This window comes from Oncorhynchus mykiss, chromosome 5 (assembly GCF_057628025.1).
Source record: "Oncorhynchus mykiss isolate SJ-2025 chromosome 5, ASM5762802v1, whole genome shotgun sequence".
NCBI classification, from domain to species: Eukaryota; Metazoa; Chordata; class Actinopteri; order Salmoniformes; family Salmonidae; genus Oncorhynchus; species Oncorhynchus mykiss.
In genome coordinates, this window is record NC_143026.1 from 22699666 (window position 1) to 22726176 (window position 26511).

The following is a 26511-nucleotide window of genomic DNA, read 5'->3' on the forward strand; positions in this document are numbered from 1 at the left end:
ATAATACACACACACACACACACACACACACAAATATATAATACAAATGTATACACTCAAACTGCTGCACACAGCTGTGTAGTGAGACTTACTTTTTTAATCATATTTTTACATTACTCTATTTTCTTTTTACAGTTTTAACAACACAACTGAGATAGAAAACCACTTCAACTTACAATAGTGTCTGCAGAAGTCTGCAAAGTGTCCTTGACGTGTTTCTGTAAGTTTGTGTGTGTTTGTGTTTGCATGTGAGGGTGGAATATGTGTGTGTGTATTTGTGTTTGCACGTGAGGGTGGAATATGTGTGTGTGTGTTTGTGTTTGCATGTGAGGGTGGAATATGTGTGTGTGTGTTTGTGTTTGCACGTGAGGGTGGAATATGTGAGTGTGTGTTTGTGTTTGCATGTGAGGGTGGAATATGTGTGTGTGTGTTTGTGTTTGCATGTGAGGGTGGAATATGTGTGTGTGTGTTTGTGTTTGCATGTGAGCGTGGAATATGTGTGTGTGTGTTTGTGTTTGCATGTGAGGGTGGAATATGTGTGTGTGTGTGTTTGTGTTTGCATGTGTGTGTGTGTGCGCACGTGTGTGTATTAACCATCTGCCAGGCAGTGAGGACTAAAGAGGTTGAGGGAGAAAGTCTGCAAGGTGTCTTTAAGGAGTTGTTTTTGTGTGTGTGTGTGTGTGTGTGTGTGTGTGTGTGTGTGTGTGTGTGTGTGTGTGTGTGTGTGTGTGTGTGTGTGTGTGTGTGTGTGTGTGTGTGTGTGTGTGTGTGTGTGTGTGTGTGAAAGAAAGAAAGAAAGAAAGAAAGAAAGAAAGAAAGAAAGAAAGAAAGAAAGAAAGAAAGAAAGAAGGAAAGAAAGATGAAATGCTATCACTGCTGCTGACTGTGTGTGTGTGTGTGTGTGTGTGTGTGTGTGTGTGTGTGTGTGTGTGTGTGTGTGTGTGTGTGTGTCTGTCTGTCTGTCTGTCTGTCTGTCTGTCTGTCTGTCTGTCTGTCTGTCTGTCTGTCTATCTGTCTGAGATGTGAAGGTTACTGAGGTCAGAGACAGAGGAACAGTCCCTCCTATCTGGACTTTTTGCTCCAATCACATTAGAGTCTGTGCAGTCTAGTCCAATTCCAGTAGTGTCCAGCTAATGAAAGTAGAGTCAGAGGCCCTATCAGATTAGTCCTCTCCTCGATTGTTGCCCTGTCCAATTCTTCACACTTGAGGTGTAAAGTCAGAGTGCGAATTACCCCATGACATTCAGGGGGGGGGGTCTCTATTGAAAAAAATGTATGGGCCTAATAATGAAGATGTCATTTAAACTGTAAAAATGAATGAGATTTTAATGTGGCATGAACACAACCAGTCATGATATTTTCATCTGATTGCCAAACAAATCACTTCAAAAAGTAGGCTACCTGTGCATGTTGGTATACTCCAAAATAATTCCAGAATTCAAGCTGCATGTATACTCACGTCATTTGATGAATGGAAATAGACATTTGTTACACAACACCAAACAGTGTGTCTAATGACATTCAGAGGTTGCCATTGATTAGGCCTGCATTAATTGATGCGTCTCGCTGACAAATGGACATTTTTGTAGTCTGAAACGTCGGGACACCTGAAATGCGTCTGTATCTGTCCTAGGAAAACGGGATGGTTACCCTAACACACAGTGTCAACTTACTAGACTAGGCCACAATGTGTTTTACCATGAGCTTCTAATAGGCCTACCAGTAGCCTATTGCCGGTCACTGTGAAAACGCTCCCTATAGACTACTTTCAATGCATTTTTCAGAAAAAGGTGGGTAAACAGCGTTTGCTTGCGTTTACCCACCGCTAGGCCTACACCACTGCCGGAGGCAATTTTACACACATGAACACACACGCAGAAAAGGTAGCCTACATTCAATATAATACATGAGTTGAATCAAAACCTGTTTTACATCCTAGTTCATGAGCTGTCCATAACTCATGAGTTAATGCTTGGAGTCTTCACAGATCGTGTGACATAAAACAGTAACTTTAGTTCCTTACATGAATTACATTAATGACGGTGTTATTTGTCATAAATAAGTATTTAACAACTGAATTAGAACATTGAACTTGACCTTGTACGAATCCTGGATCTCTGAGATTTCTGTAGATGTACTGTAAGTGTAACTATGCCAACATGACATTTGATGATGTGAAAACAGTTGTCATGGGCACATAAATCCAAAATGATGCAGACCTACGCCATAATCATATGCTTCTAACCAAACAAGTTACCTTAAAGGCCCACTTTCATTAATGTATACTTGATGGATGGACTGGATGCACATTGGTGTCCAGCTATAGGCTAGTTGGTTAGTGATACTGTTGACCATCATCAGCTGATCTAGGAAAGAAAACAAATATTGATAGAAAATAATAAAGCTAAATAAATGGTCTGGTACTTCTGGCCACGGGTGGCACGGAGAACACCAGTACCCACACGCACCTGAAAAACAAAGCAATGAGCGCTCTAAACAGCTGACCGACAAAAGCAAACAATGATAAATCAACAAATAAATCTAATGCATTGGAATAAAGGCTATTTTTTATCAAGGACTTCCTCAAATGAGGAAGTACAAAGGAAAATCTATGCGTAAAGGAGCTCAGCTGAGGCCAAAATTCAGCAGTACTAAGTGGACAGCGCCTCTACATAGAAATAAATGGTTTAAACCATGACAGAGAGATAGGGGTGTTTGTTTCATTTGTAAGCTTTTATTCTCATATTTACCACTGTAAAACATATTTACCACTGCATTTTAAACAAATAGGAGAATAGTTAAATTAGCATTATTTAGCGACCCCCTAAAGTTTGACTTTAGTTGCATTTAAGGGAGCTAACGTCTCATTCAGGTGAGCTGAGCCCCCCCCCCCCCCCCCGTCTCCCCCGTAATTCGCACCCTGTTTACAGTTTATTTTAGAATGCATATGAGGATGAATTTCTGGAGGTGCAGTGTCCCATCAGATTTTTAGGAAGTGCGTCTTTTGGCAGCACACTTCGCCAACTCATTCTGCACTCTATCAGTTAGACATCAGAACTACCGTCTCAGCCAAAGTGTCTATACACTCAGAAACACCATGACAAAGGGTCGTAATGCAGACCTGAGAGTCCTCAGTGTTCAGGGTGGGAGGATAGGACAGGGCATGTGTAGAATCATCCATCCAGTGTCTGTCTCCTTCTCTCTCTCTCTCTCTTTGTCTCTCTGTAGAATGAGTGCCAGTTTCTTCTCTGTCCTCTCTCTCGTCTCCTCCTCATCTCATCTCATCACTTCTCCTCTCCAATACCTTTCCTCATTTCTTCGACTCTGCTTTCATCTCCGCTCAGTTTTTCTGTCGATGTTGTTGTTTTGACATGGTAGTGGAGGATGTGATGTCACAGAACTTCCTGCGGGTGGCTTTTGGGCTTCCTGTCTGACCCCGAGGACAGGGTTTCGAGGTCAGCAGTCAGGAGTGTACGTGTGTACTACAGAGCCTGGAGCAGAAGCCCCAACATGGACATGCACACACTCACACACTCTCTCACAATCAGGGTTCCAGGGGCTGCTGCAGAGTGCTGGGCTCTACCCTCTTCTCCCTTAGAACCCTGTGCCAATAACGCCTGAGAGAGAGAGAGAGAGAGAGAGAGAGAGAGAGAGAGAGAGAGAGAGAGAGAGAGAGAGAGATAAAGTGAAAGAGGGGGAGAAAGAATTAAACATAAGATGTAAATGTGTTTTGAGGAGAGAGAGAGAAGATGAGAGAAAGAGGGGAAAGACAGGATTGAGTTATGAGTGAATAGATGGATGGATGAACAGAGTGATGAAGATAGTTGATGGACAGAGTAGATGGAGATGCAGAGAATAGTAAACTAGATATGACAAATGGACAGAATATGGAGGAATGTTACAAAGCAGGAGGAGTGATTTCAGCCAGGTTGCTCAAGATTCACTTTGAAATTGAACATCCATCCATTTCCAGAGGATGTTGGGAGATGCCCCACTAGGGGCAACGTTGAGCGCTAATACCATCAAGTAGGCTTGGGTTTTGCTAAAGCATTGTGAACAGGGATGGTGGATGGGTATAAGCCACAAACTCTGGCTCCTAGGGTTGTGTGTTCAATCCCAGTGGTAGACTTAATTGTTTTTGTTTTAACCCTATCCCAAACCTTAACCCTTAACGTAACCATTAAGGAATTAATGAAAGAGGAGTCGCAGCAGGAGGAGCAACATAGTGTCTCAAAAACACCTACAACAGACACTGATGTCAAATTTGTTGCTTTCATACAACCTGCTATTCAGAGACAGACATGCAAGCACACACACACACACACAAACGCACACATGCAAACACACGCACGCACACACACACACTCACTCACTCACACACAAATTCACAGACACTAATGCACAGACACTCACACTCACCTCTTCACACTCAAAGTCATTGGAGGGAATGCACTTTTGTTCTCCATCCTGTAAAAAAAACATACACCATCAGTATTGACTTACACACAGCATGAGCAACAACAACACACTAACCAGACTCATGTAATGTATCCTATACTTTCTCTCTCTCACTCTCTCACTCTCTTGTGCGCACGTCAGTATCTCCAGTTATCTCCCTCTCCCATCAGCCCCTCTCTGGGTCTCATTAGCATATCTACGCCCGTCACTTGGCTGGAAGAGCCAATTAGATCTTATCTCTTCTCAGAACAAGAAGAGCTGTTTTCATGGCCAGGAAATGAAGAGAATAATAGAGAGCAGAAAACTGAGAGAGAAATAACTAGTTAACGTTATTAAACACACACACCCTCCCCCTGCCCTCTACGTGATCAGTCTGAATGTCAGGAGTTCTGTGCAGGAGGCAGCAGTCCTGGGATTAGACTCCCAGCTGCAGGGATCTGACAGTTTAAACATACACTACAGTATACACACGCACACGCAAAATCATGCACGAACACACACACGTACACACCCATGTATGTATACATATACAAATAGCATGAATAATTCCATTCTATTTCACACTGTTACCTTTGTGTATTATTTCTGTGTGTGCATTCCCCCCTCCAGGCTCCATTCCAGTTAGACTTATATATAGAGCGGCAGGACCAGATATTTCAAATAATTAAATAATTAATTGATTATGCCCAATATCCGCTATGAAAGTAGATACACTACTTCACCTGAACCAACGTCACTACACACACGCACACACACACGCACACACACACACACACACACACCTTAAGGTTGGCGCAGGTTGAGAAGACACAGGTGCTGTCCTGAGGCTTGATTTCATTGGCATGGAGCGAGGGGGCGGGCTTAGAGTTGAGTGGTGGCTGTATGGGAGGAAAGGGCGTGGCCAAAGACTCTATAACAGGAAGTACACTCCCCTCTGGACCATAGCCAAATGCCTGGATGGCATTCTCTACAAAAACAGGCAGGAGAAAAGGAGAGAATATACAGGTTGTGACTTTAAGAGAGGCAAGATGGAGTGCAGGTATTGTAGCTAGGTCACTGTTATTTATTAAAAAAAACACCTAGGGACCTCTCTCTCTCTCACACACACACACACACACACACACACACACACACACACACACACACACACACACACACACACACACACACACACACACTGTGTGGCACTCCACTCACTGAGGCAGGTGTTGTGTGTGAAGTCTCTGAGGAAGGCGTCACACTCATTTTCCTGGTTGCCAGTCCCTCTGCAGGAGCACCAGGGAGAGATGGTGCTGTTACTGGGACTGCTGTCCATGTAGTTAGGAGTCACATCAGACCCTGGAGAGAGAGGGAGGGGGGGTGATAGTAAGGACCAAGAGTATGTTTGAAGAACACTTCTGCTGGGATAGAAAACTCTCCATCAAATTGCTGTAATATGGAGAAAGTGTGTGTAAAAAACATTCTGATGTTTTGGGTTAATCCATTTCAATTCAATCACTTTTTTTGACAGCACCCCTTTTGATTTGAATAAAACATTCCATACATATTAACCCATTGTAGAAGTGCTCTGAATGTGACTTTCTGGACCTGAATGTCAAAACATTCAAGAGATAAAGTTGACCTATTTTTCATACCCCACCGTACCATGTGATATCCATGTTTCATCACTGAAAAAGATAAACGTTTGAGATTTATATCATTTAAAAGTTTACAAACAGGGTTGTCAAACTATTAAAAAAATAATAATAATTTAAAAAAAATATATATATATTTATTTTTTTGTATTATTATTATTATTTTTTAATAGTATATATATATATATATATGTCATTTTTTTTTACCTAAATGTCAATTATCTGAACAGGCCTAAACTCAGATTTTTTCATATTCCCATATGTTGTAACTTATTTTACATCATCAAAGGTTTTTGTGTTGTGCCCGACATCGGTTGAGACACAACATGCTCTTGAATACATGGTGGGTGTCATGTTTTGGCTGATAAAATGGGAAAAAATGATACATTTTGACTTTCAAAAGGTACCACAAAGACGGTTGGAGGTCCACACATCAGAGAATGTTGTATTGAATGGGAATATCTGTTGTTTTTAAATTATACTGTCAAACTTCCATAGGAAACCTTTTGAAATCATAGAAATACAGATAACTGAACAGACATGACCATTTAAGCTGACATTCGACGGTGAGTGGACCGGCGGCCATCTTTGTGGTAGTCATTTAAATTTCAAGGGCGTACCAGCAGTGGTCTGAAGGAATCCATTTAATGAATTCTATTTATATGATTGAAATGACACACATCTTGTATTCAAGAGCATGCTGTGTCTCAACCGATAGCGTCCACAACACAAAAACCTTTGATGATGCAAAATAGGTCAACTTTGAGTACATTCTACAGAATGTTTTGGCATTCACGTCCAAAACGTCCCTTGAAATCAAACAGGATAATGTCAAAAAGTGATTGAATTCAAATGGATTTACCCTTTTATCATCACACAGGTGCAGTGAAATGTGTTGTTTTACAGGGTCAGCCATAGTACTACGGTGCACCTCGAGCAAATTTGTGTTATTTGCCTTTCTCAAGGGCACATCAACAGATTTTCGGCTAGGTGTGTGTGTGTGTGTGTGTGTGTGTGTGTGTGTGTGTGTGTGTGTGTGTGTGTGTGTGTGTTTGTGTGTGTGCATGTGTGTACTCACCAATAAGGCCTACGTAGGCCATGAGGCAGCCATGGTAGTTATCATGGGGACAGCTGGTGATGGAGTGACCAGTCATCTGACAGTTCGTATGGAAATCAGCCAGTCTTGATCTACATGCACACACACAGGCACATTTTACATTTTCATCATAACATAATGTATGCAGTTCTGTCCTTGAGCTGTTCTTGAGCTGTCTATTGATGTTCTGTATTATGTCATTCTGTATTATGTTTCATATTTTGTGTGGACCCCAGGAAGAGTAGCTGCTGCTTTTGCAACAGCTAATGGGGATTCTTATAAAATACCAAATACATGGTCATTTGACCATTTTACTTGCAGTACGGTCTATGATCATACTGTAGGGTTATTTTATGGGATATATTGTTTTCTAAGTGTGAATCAGTTGTTCTGAATTGTAATGTTAATGAATGATCTACCTAGATACTACTTTGCACTTTTCTGATTAGTTGTATGTTAGTTAATTGTTGGAATAGAATAGAAAATGGTTGAGTTAATGCATGGCTGTAACTGGGTTTTGACTAGACTAGATGGTATACCGTTTGTCAGAATTTACTTTTCGTAGCAGGTTAGGAGAACTTATGCAGCAGGTTAGGACAATTAACATAGCAAGTTAGGAGAATTAGGTTCGAGTTAGTTAAAGGGTTAGCTAAAATGCATCTAAAGAAATATATAATTTTGACATAAACGCTATCCCATCTAAACATGACCTTGTAACTGTGGTCGGTTCATCCAAAGATTATGGATATACTGACAAGATTACATGTCCCTGTGCTGTCATAACTCCCCTGTGACGATCTGAAGGATCAGGTTACAGTGGGTCCACTCTACAGCGTGCTCTCTCTCGTAGAGGGGGAGAGCGGGAAGTCAGCTGTTTTATGGCAGTTGTAAAATATACTGCCTCTATGCTCTGTAGTGTTCGAGATTGGAATGTAAACAGTGGAACACAGAGAGACCCTTGGACATCAAAAATTTGAATAATTAAACAATATTTATATTTTTGAGAATGTGGGAGTGGTCTGTGGACACTTAAGGGACAGTCATGACGAGTTTGTTTCATTTGGTGATCTCATGAAGGACAAGAAACACTCATTACTGTGTCTTTGGTTGTGTATACTTCTTAATTATGGGTTTACATCTAAATATTGTGACACATATGTGATTAAACATGAAACTATTTGTGAAAAGATGTAATGTGATATGGGTTTTCATATAAAGTGAACCAAATCAGTGGCCACGCCCATGTGAGCATAGACATTATGTTGCCGTCATGGACCACCCTTTTCTCCATAAAATCAACTCCTGACAAAATTTACATTAGACCACAAAATATGGCGCTGACGCTACATGTTGAAATGGTTAAGAACTACAACTCTATAGGCCCAGGAGACCAGACAGTGTGTAGTGTTGGCCACACGGCTGGAAATGGTTGAACTCTGAGACTATCGATCACTACAGAATAAGAGCAAATCCTAGACATAGAATTACCAGTCTGCCGCTGGAAACTACGTAAGTCTAGTACGAGAATACTGACAACCGCCGAAGCATCTATTCTATGCAACGACCATCTGTACGCCTGACGTAACCATTATAACAGACACTATCCAGAGCCACTGAAAAAGCAACAACTACGAAAGACATAGTGACTTCTGGGGAAGTTAACCAGAGACTATCTGATTAACTGACTCTCCAGCAGACGAACCGGCGATTCCAACAGAGAAGACAACAACGACATACAGGTGTAAATTATTTTCGAATGAGCGGCCGTTCATGTGCAATGGATTAGCATTTCAATTAATATAATTATCAACTGTGTGTAGTGAATTCATTTGGTCTTTCCCACTTTTTATCTGTCCCCACCCCTTTCCATTGTCTACCAAGCTGTCATAACGGTTTAGCCCACTAGGGACATATCAATGCATTGTGTTAGTAGCCAATAACTATATTGTTTGTTTGTGTATTTCTGTGATTTGTCTAGTTAGTTAGTAAATAAATAATTAAGCCAATTTGTATATCGCTGGTTCATTTTGGAGACTAGGGTACATGCAAATATCCAAGGGTTTGCGACATAATAAGTAATGAGAACTGATGAGGAAATATTGACACATTAAGAGAAGACTAATCGATAAGATATCTGAAGAGTCGATTCGGGAAATAGAGACTGTATAAACATTTTCCCTTGGTGCCTCGACTTCCTAGTTAATTAAAGTTTACATGACTAGTTTAATGATAATTACACACAGAGAATTGGTTTGAGAAAATAACAGTCTTCACATTTAATGATCAAATCAAATCAAATTTATTTATATAGCCCTTCGTACATCAGCTGATATCTCAAAGTGCTGTACAGAAACCCAGCCTAAAACCCCAAATGATAGTCACAGATACGACACTGCCATAACAATGGGAGTAGTTGTCCACCAACGGCACAGCGAGCTGTCTAGCTCCCGCCTATCCTTTCTTTGGATTGGTGGATATATCTAATTATTGTAAACCTTTTTTGAATATTCAAAACTTTGCTTATAAGCCATTCGCACTCTCTCATTGACCTCCATACAAAAACTCCTTGCTTGGTGGGCGAAACTACAAAAAACACCACCTGCTGGAGGAGACAGATTTTCCTCTATGTTGGGCCTCTTCCTCTCTGGTTCATCATTAAATCAGCAAAACTGTAATCGGTATTCATCCAGTGTTTGTCTACAAAGTGAGTCATCCATCCACCATCTAAGGAACCCTTATTAAACTACAATACTATCTTTGCACATTTTAAAAACATGTCATGTTATTATATTTTACGGTTCCATGTTAATCTGAGTCCTTCTCTCGTTTTGTACAGATGACTGTTGAAGAGTCTCAACCCCATGAAAAGTCAACTCTCTACTCCTACACCATCCATTCTCACTAGTCATGGGAAACTGAGGCTTTCTGAAGCCTTTTGGGCTTTCACCAAAATGTGCTGAAAAACGGTTCATTACTCTGAGCTTTTAACACAATACACATGAGTGACATCTTCTGGTCAGCAATGAAAAGCAGCGATGTTAATATAAAGTATATGTTTTTCCACAATATCCATAAAATGGCCATGGCACAGCAGTTAGTTATGAGTCTTAGTAGCCTCCAATCAGTTACCATTACAGGGTTGCACCTTCCATCATGCTTCCCTTTTTTGTTTTGAATTCCTTTTTTTACTGTCAAAAACTGAATCAGTGGCATTATATAGGATGCTTAAGACAGAAGCTTATACTTTTCTCAATAAAACTAACTGTTTAAACAACAATGTGCAGAAAGTGTGGTGTCACATAAAACAATTTTCTAAATATTGCAACGATTCAACCCCATTCCCTGTAGTCTGAGTGTTCTGATCCCCTGGACCCCAAATCTACCTGCTACCAGTCAGGTGACGCTACGTGAAAAATGTTTAATGTGTAAGTACGGTGACCAGTAGAGGTCAGTGTTTGAAAGCAGCTTGGAATCGAAGATAGAACCGGAACGACATTGAAATCAGTGGGATCTTGCATTTTGCAACACGATTTGAAAAACCACATGATCAAACAAAGCTTCGGACGTCATTGATCATGTGATAATGTTTACTTTGCAACAAGCATTATTATGTGTTAGTTCAGTAGTACTTTGAAAACTGCATTGGAGCACAGGTATCAATCGTCCCATCACTCAGTCTCACAGTCCACTCCGCTATTTCCTGGTTGAAACATTTCTAATGGTTTCAGTTTATGTGACAAAACAAGCAGTCATTGTGTAGATACTCATTGTACCATCTAAACTGCTGTGAAATATTTTCAATAACAAAAAAAATTGTATTTTCAGCTTTTTGAAGCTGGTGTACAAAACCAAAAGTAAAAGACAAAAAAACTAAACCCAAGAACGGGAAACATTGAAATAGTGCACATAGAACAGATCTACCGCTTCTTAGGACTTGTTTTCAATAAAAGTGACAGATCTATAACTCACATTTCTATGTGAATTTGGTCAGGCCGCCAAAAGAGTTAGCTCAGCTTTAACAGCTTTTTGAGGAGGAGAGGAAATGAACCCTAGTACCCCAAAGAACTTCCGGTGTGTTTGTAAACAACTAGCTAGCTAGCTTATTCTAGTTGTTTTCTCTAAGCCAACATTTGCATTTTGACCACATTTTTCATGGGTGGGTTGGTCCTTGCGACCTGAGCAAATCTATTTTAGAAAATGTAAGTTTATAGATTTCCCAAAGAAGCATCGCATCGGGCAGCATTGCCTGCATGGATAGTAACATTAGCAGCAGGAGGTGGTGGTGCAAAGATGATGTGTAGCATATGGGTAAGTGATAACATCAGCTAGCTAGCAACATATAATGTAAATAGGATAGAGAGCCATCCATCCAACATTAGTTTAATTTGCTACAAACAATGATGTTAGCTACCTAGCTAGGAGCTATTTAACATGTTTCCAGTCCCAGAGAGAGAACTATGACAATTTAAAAACACAATTGCAACAAAATATAAAATGTTATTATATCACTTGAGAATAATGAAGCAAGTCCTGGTCTGATTTCTATGTTTCCTAACCTCAGATACAGAGACCTGTGAAAGCTGCTAAACCCTGTCTGTGGATGAAGGTCCCAGAGAAAGTCCTGAAGAGTCTGAAGGGTACATCTCCAATGGATTAAATATGTAATTGCTTTACTGCTAGAATTGGTTGTAGGACTACAAAAATACTGTTAAAAGTAACAATGCATAGACCTAGAATATGCATTGCCAACCTTGCTGCTAGAGATCTAGCTACTGGGTGTGCAGTATTTATCTAATAAACTAACTATGTTTAATTGTTACCTGATTAAATTATTCATGAAACAATTGACTCAATAGGATCTGGGGCACCATGAGAGTGGTTCTTTATGAATAAAGAGTTACCATCTCCCTAATTAAACTCTAAAAGGTCTACCTATCACATCTATAAACAGTCAACTTATTAATCATATCCTCGTATAATATCACCATTCTGAACAGTCATAACCTCCTTGCATCTCCTTGCATCTCCTTGCAGAAATTGGTTTAATTGTTTATTTACTATCTAATTAAATGGGAACACAGGATAAACACACACACTCTGCACTGGTTATTGACTGGAGACATAATACGCTGAAAACAGGTCCCTAACGGAATGACAACATCAAATAAAATCAAATGTTATTAAATTCCCAAGGTCCCAGGGTCCTTAGCTTTGTGATGAGCTTTGAGAGCAATATGGTGTTGAACGCTGAGCTGTCGTCAATGAATAGCATTCTCACATAGGTGTTCCTTTTGTGTAGGTGGGAAAGGGCAGTGTGGAGTGCAATGGAGATTGCATCATCTGTGGATCTGTTGGGGCGGTATGCAAATTGAGTGGGTCTAGGGTTTCTGGGATGATGGTGTTGATGTGAGCCATGACCAGCCTTTCAAAGCACTTCATGGCTACAGACGTGAGTACTACGGGCCGGTAGTCATTTAGGCAGGTTACCTTAGTGTTCTTGGGCACAGGACTATTGTGGTCTGCTTAAAACATGTTAGTATTACAGACTCGGACAGGGAGAGGTTGAAAATATCAGCGAAGACACTTGCCAGTTGGTCAGCGCATGCTCGCAGTACACATCCTGGTAATCCGTTTGGCCCTGTGGCCTTGTGAATGTTTACCCATTTAAAGGTCTTACTCACTTCGGCTGCGGAGAGAGTGATCACACAGTCTTCCGAACAGCTGGTGCTCTCATGTGTGTTTTAGTGTTATTTTCCTCAAAGCAAGCATAGAAGTAGCTCATCTGTTAGGTTCATGTCAATGGGCAGCTCTTGGCTGTGCTTCACTTTGTAGTCTGTAATGGTTTGCAAGCCCTGCCACATCAGGCGAGCATCAGAGCTGGTGTAGTACGATTTTATCTTAGTCCTGTATTGACGCTTTGCCTGTTTGATGGTTCATCGGAGTGCATAGTGGGATTTCTTATAAGCTTCCCAGTTAGAGTACCGCTCCTTGAAAGCGGCAGCTCTAGCCTTTAGCTCAGTGCGGATGCTGCCTGTAATCCATCGCTTCTGGTTGGGGTATGTACGTACGGTCACTGTGGGGACGACGTCATCGATGCACTTATTTTCTTGTTTGCTTATGGTGGAATATAGCTCATTCAATTATGTCTTAGTGACAGCCTCTGACTGTGGTGTTGTGTAAACGGCTACAAAGAATGCAGATGAAAACTCTCTCAGTAGGTAGTGTGGTCTACAGCTTATGGATACTTGTTAAAGAACAGATGAAGAGGGAAAGAGGGACAGAGACACTTAACATTGTCACATTCAGAAACTACTCTCACCTACAATAACCAAATATTTTGCACACAAACCGCCACCCACTTTGAGCAAGAAGTCATGAATGTATTTACATGAAATGCCTGGAAATCACCTGGGATCTCTCAGTGAACGGGGCGGCCTTGGAAAGGGGGTTGGGCCTTTTCGCGGGGACGCTTGTAAGGCTCTGATTGTCCGAAATGGTTCCAACTACTCTTCTGCTGTTGTCCAGTATCCGGTGACTTGTCATGTAGTCTTGAACAGAACTACAGAGTTGATTTTCCTTCCATTCGCTCTTGAAGATACTTATTTGAAGATAGGCTAGCCAGACATATTGATGGTTCCCCAGTGGTGTGATGATAGTAGCATAATACGATGGTTTGAGCACAGTAACGGGATGGTCATACTTAAATTCACTTCCGAATATACCTTCCTTAGGACAGCTAATCAGCCGTACCAGTGATTGTCCGGGAGAGGATTTTATTGCCTCCACCTCGTATTGAGATTCAAAGTTCAAACCATTTTAAACGTGTAGCTGCCACTTCACGCTTTTTTTCTGGTTCGATGTGTTAATTCGTTAAACCGTCATTTATACCTTTTGCTCGATAGGGGTGGTTCTGGCAAGCTGGCATGCTCCCTGACCTCACTCCGGGGCAGTGATTAAACACTGTGCAAAGTTATTGAAAACAATTATCTCTTATAACTTCTCAAATCACATCCCTCTCTTAACAAAAACACTTTCATAATGTTTAAATTACTTGCACAACCCATAGTATGGAAGCTTCATCCATGTAGTGGGTATACTTTACAATTTACAATATTTCCTTTATAACACTTTTAAGGACAGCACAAATAACAAACAAAATCACAAGAGTGTTCTATTGATCGAACGTTCTACGTTCAAAATATTGTTCCAGTATTTGCTTTTGAACGTGTTAGAGTTTCAGAGGGAAAAGTTCTGTTGAGACATAGCACATTCCTTTGGTGAATTTTGAGACCTGGATCTTCTCCCTTGTTTACAACAGGGCGTGAGTGTCAATCCCCACTAGTACTATCCTCCCCTCTCTATGGGTGAAATGGGGTCTGACTGAAGTTATTCATTTCAAATCTGATCTGACCTATTTGGTTTCTTGTGGTCAGTCATGACAGCAGGTTTCTGTTCCAGCCCAGCCCTGACATTCTGCTTATTATTTGTATTAGACACTATTCATTTAACTATTCATCTCTTATTTTGAAGATGGATGTCTAAACCTACTAACCATTTACATAGGTGTGCTTTGTATAATATTAAATAAAGTGTTGATTCTTTGAATTTAGTATCGTGTATTTTTTGGTCATTGAACATTTATTTTTTGCCTGTTTTATTTGGTTGTCACTATAATGATGTCTGATGGTATTGCACATATTTGCAGCAGATGCTGATGTCCTTGATCATTGGTGTAGGTATAACAATCCCTGTATGGCTGACCTAGGATGCAACCCCTGTCCACAACTGCACTTCATACCCACGAAGCAGAGTCCATTATTCTACAAAAAACATTATCTTGGTTGGGCTAGGATAACAATACTTTAGGTCTCAGGTCAGGTGACATCACCACACGATGGCTACTAGGGCTTTGTCTCACTTTGTCTTTCTTTAATTACTCGCATCCTATCTCTTCACCTGTATTGTATCGCAACTGTATTGGAAGAGAAGGTACAAGGCCCCTCCACTCTGACCTTCTTCTCCAACTGGATTTGAGAAGAAGGTGATGAGAGAAGAGGTGATAATCGAGGAAGGATGAATTGATAAAGAGCCTGGCACTCACCTGTCAAATCAAATCAAATCAAACTGAATTTGTCACACGCGCTAAATACCGTGAAATTCTTACTTACAAGCCGTTACCCAACAATGCAGTTCAAGAAAGAGTTAAGAAAATATTTACCAAATAAACTAAAGTAAAAAAATTATAAAAAGTAACACAATAAAATAACAATAACGAGGCTAAGTACAGGGTGTACCGATACCAAGTCAATGTGCGGGGGAACAGGTTAGTAAAGGTAATTTGTACATGTAGGTTGGGATAAAGTGACTATACATAGATAATACACAGCGAGTGGCAGCAGTGTAAAAACAAATGGGGGGGTGTCAATGTAAATAGTGTGGGTGGCCATTTGATTAATTGTTCACCAGTCTTATGGCTTGGGGGTAGAAGCTATTGAGGAGCCTTTTGGTCCTAGACTTGGCGCTCCGGTACCTCTTGCCGTGCGGTAGCAGAGAGAGCAGACTATGACTTGGGTGACTGAGTCTTTGACAATTATTTGGGCTTTCCTCTGACACCGCCTAGTATATAGGTCCTGGATGGCAGGAAACTTGGCCTCAGTGATGTACTGGGCCGTACGCACTACCATCTGTAGCTCCTTATGGTCAGATGCCGAGCAGTTACCATACCAGGAGGGGATTCAACCGGCCAGGATGCTCTTAATGGTGCAGCTGTATATCTTCTTGAGGATCTGGGGACCCATGCCAAATCTTTTCAGTCTCCTGAGGGGGAAAAGGTGTTGTCGTGCCCTCTTCACAACTTTCTTGGTGTGTTTGGACCTTGATAGTTCATTGGTGATGTGGACACCAAGGAATTTGAAACTCTCGACCCACTCCACTACAGCCACATCGTTGTTAATAGGGGCCTGTTCGGCCAACCTTTTCCTGTAGTCCACGATCAGCTCCTTTGTCTTGCTCACATTGAGGGAGAAGTTGTTGTCCTGGCACCACACTGACCTCCTCCCTATAGGCTGTCTCATCGTTGTCGGTGATCAGGCCTACTACTTTTGTGTCGTCAGAAAACTTAATGATGGTGTTGGAGTCATGTTTAGCCACGCAGTCATGGGTGAACAGGGAGTACAAAAGGGAACTAAGCACGCACCCCTGAGGGGCCCCAGTGTTAAGGATCAGCGTGGCAGATGTGTTGTTGCCTACCCTTTTCACCTGGGGGCGACCCGTCAGGATCCAGTTGCAGAGGGAGGTGTTTAATCCCCGGGTCCTTAGTTTAGTGATGAGCTTTGTGGACACTATGGTGTTAAACGCTGAGCTGTAGTCAATGAACAGCATTCTCACATAGGTATTCCTTTTGTCCTGGTGGGAAAGAGCAGTGTGGCGTGCGATTGAGATTGCATCATCTGTAGATCTGTTGGGGTGGTATGCGAATTGGAGTGGGTGTAGGGTATCCGGGATGACCAGCCTTTCAAAGCACTTCATGGCTACCAACATGAGTGCTACAGGGCGGTAATAATTTAGGCAGGTTACCTTCGCTTCCTTGGGCACAGGAACTATGGTTGTCTGCTTGAAACTAGCTCATGTGCTAGTACACACACCCCTCTGCTACACTCAATGACGTCCTCCTTCTCTTCATCATCCTCAGCACACTCACCCCTCTGCTACATTAACTGACCACCTCCTTTTCCTCATCAATCTCAGCAGCCAGCAGAGTGTACTGTGTGAACTGAGTCAATCTAGCACACACAGAATTCATTTTGTGGGTATTTCATTCTGCTACATTGACTCAGATCAAACAGTCAGGGGCTGATTTATACTGTCAGTGTAGTGGGAGGTGAAAGGGGTGTGACTAGTAGAGGTGAGTTCTAGTAGCAACTGTGATGTGATGTCATCCCCCTTATACTTGAATTAGTGTCTCCTTTCTATTATAAATGTACCTATACTTGAATACCGTAAGCATCTCAGCTGCGGGAGGATCCCCTCCTGCAATATTGTGCTGATTTGCTTCATTCTGCTACACTCACTGTCCTCCTTCTCCAGTGGTTGGCATGCTAGCTACAAGTGTCATTTGATTATGGTTTGCACCCTGGCCCGATCAGCCATACAGAAACGGAACTCATACATTACATGGCGACTTTGCAGCCCACGTAAAAATGACCCTTCACAATGGTCACTCTCCAGGGGATTTTTTTCTGGCCTCCACTATCCGTGCTCTACCCTTTTGGTTCCATTGCTTACAACTGATGTGAAATTATTTATGGCATGAATGCCCAATGCAGACATACTGTATGATGGGATTAGTATTGGCCTTGTGGGGATGTCCAATGCACTTGTACATATGGATTTTAATTTCTATACTAAAACAGGATTAGCAAATTGTTTACATTTTGTTGAGATGTTTTCTGCATTTGAAATCATATTATTAGAAATAGGAAAACCATTCACACATCTGAGAACATACGTATGTGGGAATCATTTGCTAATAACGCGTGTGTGGGTTTTTCTTTTTTATTAGACAATTAACGAGGCTAACCATGTTGAAGGATACCAGATCTGACTTCTACAGCTACATCCCTTCATTAAAATGGATGAGTGCAAGCCTTACCCTTGTAATGGAGGTAGGCCTTAAAGTGGAACTGACAGCCTTTGAACTACTTTGCAGATATGAAACAAACAGACATATTAATATCAGTCAAAAATATCACATTTTCAGTTTATGCTACAAAACCAACTTTATAAGACGTTTAAAAAAAATAGGTTCTATTTGACTCAACATTACATGACGTACACTAAGGCATTGTTGGTAGAATAGTTGGATGCAGCTCAATGCATGATTAATATAATTCAATAGTTCTTGGTAGTCCAAAAAACATTGCTATCAGGTTATAAATCACAGTGGGCTTGATACATTGTTTGCTGCCTCCATTCGGGATGCACTGTTTCAGTTTCAATGACTCAATATTTTGGTCACAAACAGATGACTGTAACTAAGGCTGGGAATCTCAATACAATCAAACTAGCAAGGTAAATGATCACAAGTCAGTCATAGCATGGCTAATAGGCTAGCATATCTATTTATGTAGCAAGCTAAATACACGGAGCCTAACGTTAGCTAGCCAGCTGCTAGATAACATGTAAACAGCCTAGCTAACCAGCTCTGTTAGGGTGAGTAAAATGGTCAGAGTGAGTTCAGTTCTCTTATTTGTGTCTGGAAGTAGCTAGCTAGCGAGCTAGCCAACTTTAGCCAGTTAGCTGGGTGCTTGATTGCATGCAAGTTGCAGAAGGACGAGTAGGCTACAATTTTATTAGTGCAATTTTAACGGCCAACTAGCTGAAAAAGTTAGACAGGGTTTATCTAATGTTCCTAGGTTAGATTTTACCTCATCTTACTCTTGCTAGCATTAGTTGTTGATCTTGTTGTTGTTGATGTGCATAACTGAGGGAGAGCCTACCTTTTCATGGTTGTTTGATCAATATGACTGTAAAGTTCCCAAATGTAAGAAGATTGACATTCTGTATCCAGTTCAAAATGAATGATGGAAGGCCTGTGTAACAAAGAGCTCCTTTGCATAAAGGCCTACTGTAGCTCTGGTTGGCTATGGTGCACCGATCTGCGTAGACTCCAGTCCTGGACGAGACATATGTTTTTTTTTTCTTAGGTTTTATTTACTGCAGTGTCTATTAATTGTCCAAACACACAGCCATGTTCCCACTCTATATTGCTATCGACTTTTCACAAATGCCTCAGTATACATAATTCCCAAACATTCTAAGAATGTATGAAACCGTGAAAATGACTATATATACAGTAAGTGCTCACTTGTCAGATATTTTTTTTTAAAGTGTTTTATTAAGATTTCATTTTGCTAAATTATGTCATTTCCATTTTAAGGATGACTTGCACAGGAGAGAGTCATTATTAGCAAATATCACGAGGGTGTGCAGAAAGGAATATTTTAAGGTTAATTTCATTTAATTTCAAAATACATGTTGCTTGAAACAAAGTTGCAATTTGTTTGCTTCATGTTATGTATCATCCTGTTGTAATTATATGCAGTTCAACATTATCACCACAAGGTGTCAGTGCTATAGTCTAGCTTACCCGTAAACAAACCACTTGCACGGTCTCGTATGTGGTATCGATAATACATGCCTAGCACAAGCAAGCTGTTCATTAAAACTACAATATGTTTCTTAGTTGAACGTTAAAGGGCAATACACCTGGATAAAATATATTTGCGTTTTGAGGAAGCAGATGAAGAGCAAGGGGAGACAGATCATCTCATCTTGAAAAGCAGTCAGAACTACACATTTCGGATTACTCCATGCAAAATAATTGCGCACATTTAGCTCGCTATCATCAGAGTTTAACAGCAAGTAGCTGCATGCTTTTCATGATCAGTAAACATCAATTGGTCATGTAATTTCCAATCCTCTGTGGGCTCTGCCTGTCAAGCAGCAGAATGGCGCATTTGCCGATATACTGTTAGCTAATAATGTTAACTACCATTCGAAAATGTAAAATCAAATCAAATCAACCTTGTTCAGTTGGTTAAACATGTTGGTAAGTAGACTTAATGTACTTGTTCCTCCAACAACGTAGGCCTACCTAGCAAAGTTAGCAAACATTATCACCTTTTCAACATTGTTTTTAAGAGTGTTTAAACATGATTGCTGCTGAAAGACATGATAGGTTACATTGATTGATGGACCACGTCAATTTAACTAGCTAGCTAATAACAGATCACGTCAATATGGCTAGTTAACAAGCAAATCTTCAGGGGATAAAGTAGATGGATAGCAATATCCAAATATTGTTTGATTTGCATGCCATCTTTAGAGGTGATGACAGTAAAGTTAGTCGGACTGACAACTTTACAAGGACAATGTCTAGCTCTTTCCAGAAGCCTTAACTCTGATGAAGCAAGCTAAATGACACATATTGTTACGGTGCGTGAATGAGGACCCAAAAGCGAATTAACGTAAACAGAGCTTCTTTAATAACAAAACAAAACGTAGGCTCAGATGGACCGGCAGGTTCCGACAGGACAGGACAAGGTTGCAGCAAACATGACGATAGTCTGGTTCAGGCATGAACAACACAAACAAGAATCCGACAAAGACAGGAGCAGAAACAGAGAGAGATATAGAGGACTAATCAGAGGGAAAAAGGGAACAGGTGGGAAAAGGGGTGACGAGGTAGTTAGGAGGAGACAAGGAACAGCTGGGGGAAAGAGGGGGAGAAAAGGTAACCTAAAAACGACCAGCAGAGGGAGACAGGGTGAAGGGAAAGGACAGAAACAAGACACAACATGACAATACATGACAGTACCCCCCCACTCACCGAGCGCCTCCTGGCGCACTCGAGGAGGAAACCTGGCGGCAACGGAGGAAATCATCGATCAGCGCACGGTCCAGCACGTCCCGAGAGGGAACCCAACTCCTCTCCTCAGGACCGTACCCCTCCCAATCTACTAGGTACTGATGACCACGGCCCCGAGGACGCATGTCCAAAATCCTACGGACCCTGTAGATGGGTGCGCCCTCGACAAGGATGGGGGGGGGGGGGGGAAGACGAGCGGGGGCGCGAAGAACGGGCTTGACACAGGAGACATGGAAGACCGGGTGGACGCGACGAAGATATCGCGGAAGAAGAAGTCGAACTGCGACAGGATTAATGATCCGAGAAATACGGAACGGACCAATGAACCGCGGGGTCAACTTGCGAGAAGTGGTCTTAAGGGGAAGGTTCTGAGTGGAGAGCCAAACTCTCTGACCGCGACAATATCTAGGACTCTTAGTTCTACGCTTATTAGCAGCTCTCACAGTCTGCGCCCTATAACGGCAAAGTGCAGACCTGACCCTCTTCCAGGTGCGCTCGCAACGTTGGACAAAAGCCTGAGCGGAGGGGACGCTGGACTCGGCGAACTGAGATGAGAACAGCGGAGGCTGGTACCCGAGGCTACTCTGAAAAGGAGATAGCCCGGTCGCAGATGAAGGAAGCGAGTTGTGGGCGTATTCTGCCCAGGGGAGCTGTTCTGACCAAGACGCAGGGTTGCGAAAAGAAAGACTGCGTAAGATGCGACCAATAGTCTGATTGGCCCGTTCTGCTTGACCGTTAGACTGGGGGTGAAAGCCGGAAGAGAGACTGACGGAAGCCCCAATCAAACGGCAAAACTCCCTCCAAAATTGAGACGTGAATTGCGGACCTCTGTCCGAAACGACGTCTGACGGAAGGCCATGAATTCTGAAAACATTCTCGATGATGATTTGTGCCGTCTCTTTAGCAGAAGGAAGCTTAGCAAGGGGAATAAAATGAGCCGCCTTAGAGAACCTGTCGACAACCGTAAGAATAACAGTCTTCCCCGCTGACGAAGGCAGTCCGGTGACAAAATCTAAGGCGATGTGAGACCACGGTCGAGAGGGAATGGGAAGCGGCCTGAGACGGCCGGCAGGAGGGGAGTTACCGGACTTAGTCTGCGCGCAGACCGAACAAGCAGCCACGAAGCGACGCGTGTCATGCTCCCGGGTGGGCCACCAAAAACGCTGGCGAATGGAAGCAAGCGTACCCCGAACGCCAGGGTGGCCGGCTAACTTGGCAGAGTGAGCCCACTGAAGAACGGCCAGACGAGTAGGAACGGGAACGAAAAGAGGTTCCTAGGACAAGCGCGCGGCGACGGAGTCTGAGTGAGTGCTTGCTTTACCTGCCTCTCAATTCCCCAGACAGTCAACCCGACAACACGCCCCTCAGGGAGAATCCCCTCGGGGTCAGTGGAGGCTACTGAAGAACTGAAGAGACGAGATAAAGCATCAGGCTTGGTGTTCTTAGAGCCCGGACGATAAGAAATCACGAACTCGAAACGAGCGAAAAACAGCGCCCAGCGCGCCTGACGCGCATTAAGTCGTTTGGCAGAACGGATGTACTCAAGGTTCCTATGGTCAGTCCAAACGACAAAAGGAACGGTCGCCCCCTCCAACCACTGTCGCCATTCGCCTAGGGCTAAGCGGATGGCGAGCAGTTCGCGGTTTCCCACATCATAGTTACGTTCCGACGGCGACAGGCGATGAGAAAAATACGCGCAAGGGTGGACCTTGTCGTCAGAGAGGGAGCGCTGAGAAAGAATGGCTCCCACGCCCACCTCTGACGCGTCAACCTCGACAACGAACTGTCTAGTGACGTCAGGTGTAACAAGGATAGGTGCGGATGTAAAACGATTCTTGAGGAGGTCAAAAGCTCCCTGGGCGGAAACGGATCACTTAAAGCACGTCTTGACAGAAGTAAGGGCTGTGAGAGGGGCTGCCACCTGACCGAAATTACGGATGAAACGACGATAGAAATTTGCGAAGCCGAGAAAGCGCTGCAGCTCGACGCGTGACCTAGGGACAGGCCAATCAATGACAGCTTGGACCTTAGCGGGATCCATCTTAATGCCTTCAGCGGAAATAACAGAACCGAGAAATGTGACGGAGGAGGCATGAAAAGAGCACTTCTCAGCCTTCACAAAAAGACAATTCTCTAAAAGGCGCTGGAGGACACGTCGAACGTGCTGAACATGAATCTGGAGTGACGGTGAAAAAATCAGGATATCGTCAAGGTAAACGAAAACAAAGATGTTCAGCATGTCTCTCAGGACATCATTGACTAATGCCTGAAAGACAGCTGGAGCGTTAGCGAGGCCGAAAGGAAGAACCCGGTATTCAAAGTGCCCTAACGGAGTGTTAAACGCCGTCTTCCACTCGTCCCCCTCCCTGATGCGCACGAGATGGTAAGCGTTACGAAGGTCCAACTTAGTGAAAAATCTGGCTCCCTGCAGGATCTCGAAGGCTGAAGACATAAGAGGAAGCGGATAACGATTCTTCACTGTTATGTCATTCAGCCCTCGATAATCTATGCAGGGGCGCAGGGACCCGTCCTTCTTCTTAACAAAAAAAAACCCCGCTCCGGCGGGAGAGGAGGAGGGGACTATGGTACCGGCGGCAAGAGCTACAGACAAATAATCTTCGAGAGCCTTACGTTCGGGAGCCGACAGAGAGTATAGTCTACCCCGGGGGGGAGTGGTTCCCGGAAGGAGATCAATACTACAATCATACGACCGGTGTGGAGGAAGAGAGGTGGCCCTGGACCGACTGAACACCGTGCGCAGATCGTGATATTCCTCCGGCACCCCTGTCAAATCACCAGGCTCCTCCTGTGAAGAAGAGACAGAGGAAACAGGAGGGATAGCAGACATTAAACATTTCACATGACAAGAGACGTTCCAGGAGAGGATAGAATTACTAGACCAATTAATGGAAGGATTATGACAAACTAGCCAGGGATGGCCCAAAACAACAGGTGTAAAAGGTGAACGAAAAATTAAAAAAGAAATGGTTTCGCTATGATTACCAGAAACAGTGAGGGTTAAAGGTAGCGTCTCACGCTGAATCCTGGGGAGAGGACTACCATCCAGGGCGAACAAGGCCGTGGACTCCCTTAACTGTCTGAGAGGAATGTCATGTTCCCGAGCCCAGGTCTTGTCCATAAAACAGCCCTCCGCCCCAGAGTCTATTAAGGCACTGCAGGAAGCTGACGAACCGGTCCAGCGTAGATGGACCGACAAGGTAGTGCAGGATCTTGAAGGAGAGACAGGAGTAGTAGCGCTCACCAGTAACCCTCCGCTTACTGATGAGCTCTGGCTTTTACTGGACATGAAGTGACAAAATGACCAGCAGAACCGCAATAGAGACAGAGGCGGTTGGTGATTCTCCGTTCCCTCTCCTTAGTCGAGATGCGGATACCTCCCAGCTGCATAGGCTCAGCACCCGAGCCGGCAGAGGAAGATGGTAGTGATGCGGAGAGGGGGGCAACGGAGAACGCGAGCTCCTTTCCACGAGCTCGGTGACGAAGATCAACCCGTCGCTCAATGCGAATAGCGAGTTCAATCAAGGAATCCACGCTGGAAGGAACCTCCCGGGAGAGAATCTCATCCTTTACCTCTGCGCGGAGACCCTCCAGAAAACGAGCGAGCAAAGCCGGCTCGTTCCAGCCACTGGAGGCAGCAAGAGTGCGAAACTCAATAGAGTAGTCTGTTATGGATCGATTACCTTGACATAGGGAAGACAGGGCCCTGGAAGCCTCCTCCCAAAAACAGATCGATCAAAAACCCGTATCATCTCCTCCTTAAAGTCCTGATACTGGTTAGTACACTCAGCCCTTGCCTCCCAGATTGCCGTGCCCCACTCACGAGCCCGTCCAGTAAGGAGAGATATGACGTAGGCGACACGAGCAGTGCTCCTGGAGTAAGTGTTGGGCTGGAGAGAAAACACAATATCACACTGGGTGAGGAACGAGCGGCATTCAGTGGGCTCCCCAGAGTAACACGGCGGGTTATTGATTCTGGGCTCCGGAGATTCGAAAGCCCTGGAAGTGGCCGGTGGATCGAGGCGGAGATGGTGAACCTGTTCTGTGAGGTTGGAGACTTGGGTGGCCAGGGTCTCAACGGCATGTCGAGCAGCAGACAATTCCTGCTCGTGTCTGCCTAGCATCGCTCCCTGGATCTCGACGGCTGAGTGGAGAGGATCCGAAGTCGCTGGGTCCATTCTTGGTCGGATTCTTCTGTTACGGTGCGTGAATGAGGACCCAAAAGCGAATTAACGTAAACAGAGCTTCTTTAATAACAAAACAAAACGTAGGCTCAGATGGACCGGCAGGTTCCGACAGGACAGGACAAGGTTGCAGCAAACATGACGATAGTCTGGTTCAGGCATGAACAACACAAACAAGAATCCGACAAAGACAGGAGCAGAAACAGAGAGAGATATAGAGGACTAATCAGAGGGAAAAAGGGAACAGGTGGGAAAAGGGGTGACGAGGTAGTTAGGAGGAGACAAGGAACAGCTGGGGGAAAGAGGGGGAGAAAAGGTAACCTAAAAACGACCAGCAGAGGGAGACAGGGTGAAGGGAAAGGACAGAAACAAGACACAACATGACAATACATGACACATATAATCTAGTAAATTGCCAATTTAGGCTCTTTTAAACCTATGTGCCTCTTTTGAGGCAGAGAGAGAGAGAGAGAGAGAGAGAGAGAGAGAGTATACTCTTTAAAAGAGCCTAAATTGGCAATTTACATCATGATTTTCTCCCCATAATTTAAAAAGAAATGTAAAAAGCATGTCAAACATCCTTCCTCCAAATGAAGCCTGAATGTGAGAATTACCAGAACAATCCGAGATACCAAAAACATTTTGGGCTACCCTGGCGTGGAACCGCTATCTCTCTATGTATCCTATCACACTCTTTTGCTCTCTTTCATTGTCCTGTTGAGTGTAATTGCAGTGAAAGTGTGTGTGCGTGCATGTTTATGTCTCCTGTAGGGAGTAATTGCGTGTGTGTTTGTGTGTGTGTGTGGTATGTCATGTGGTTATCAGCAGTACCAGAGTAGTGTATGAGCACAAGCCTCCTAAGGAAAATGTGTGACAAGAATATTATTACAGTGTGTGTTTGTGTGTGTGCGTACGTACAGTGTATTCGGAAAGTATTCAGACCCTTTTACATCTGCATCGAACTAAAGGCTAGAGCTGCCGCTTTCAAGGAGCAGGAGACTAATCCAGACGCTTATAAGAAATCCCGCTATGCCCTCAGACGAACCATCAAACAACCAAAGCGTCAATACAGGATTAAGATTGAATCCTACTACACTGGCTTTGACGCTTGTCAGATGTGGCAGGGCTTGAAAACTATTACGGACAACAAAGGGAAACCCAGACACGAGCTGCCCAGTGACGCAAGCCTACCAGACGAGCTAAATGCCTTTTATGCTCGCTTTGAGGCAAGTAACACTGAAGCATGCACGAGAGCACCAGCTGTTCTGGATGATTGTGTGATAACACTTTTGGTAGCCGATGTGAACAAAACCATGTGAACAGATTCCAAACGCCTGAAGGTACCACGTCCATCTGTACAAACAATAGTACGCAAGTATAAACACCATGAGACCATGTAACCGTCATACCACTCAGAAAGGAGACGCGTTCTGTCTCCGAGAGAAGAACGTACTTTGGTGCGGAAAGTGCAAAGCAATCCCAGAACAACAGCAAAGGACCATGTGAATATGCTGGAGGAAACAGGTAAAAAAGTATCTATATCCACAGTAAAACGAGTCGTATATCGACATAACCTGAAAGGCTGCTCAGCAAGGAAGAACCACTGCTCCAAAACCGCCATAAAAAAGCCAGACTACAGTTTGCACTGCACATGTGGACAAAGATCGTACTTTTTGGAGAAATGTCCTCTGG

At 43.3% G+C, this 26511-nt stretch overlaps 1 protein-coding gene across 1 annotated transcript in view; it reads right to left on the reverse strand.

Annotated features, from left to right (window-relative positions):
- Positions 1 to 2714: 2714 nt before the first annotated feature.
- Positions 2715 to 26511, reverse strand: part of LOC110522825 (GDNF family receptor alpha-2-like) — a 79573-nt gene continuing 55776 nt past the window's right edge. Inside the window, exons 6-10 of the mRNA XM_036977061.2 lie at positions 7171 to 7280; positions 5656 to 5796; positions 5241 to 5425; positions 4420 to 4467; positions 2715 to 3617 (exon numbers count right to left, since the gene is read on the reverse strand). Of these exons, the coding sequence (XP_036832956.1) occupies positions 3483 to 3617; positions 4420 to 4467; positions 5241 to 5425; positions 5656 to 5796; positions 7171 to 7280 (619 nt within the window). The 3' untranslated portion in view covers positions 2715 to 3482. The remainder of the gene's footprint in view (positions 3618 to 4419; positions 4468 to 5240; positions 5426 to 5655; positions 5797 to 7170; positions 7281 to 26511) is intronic.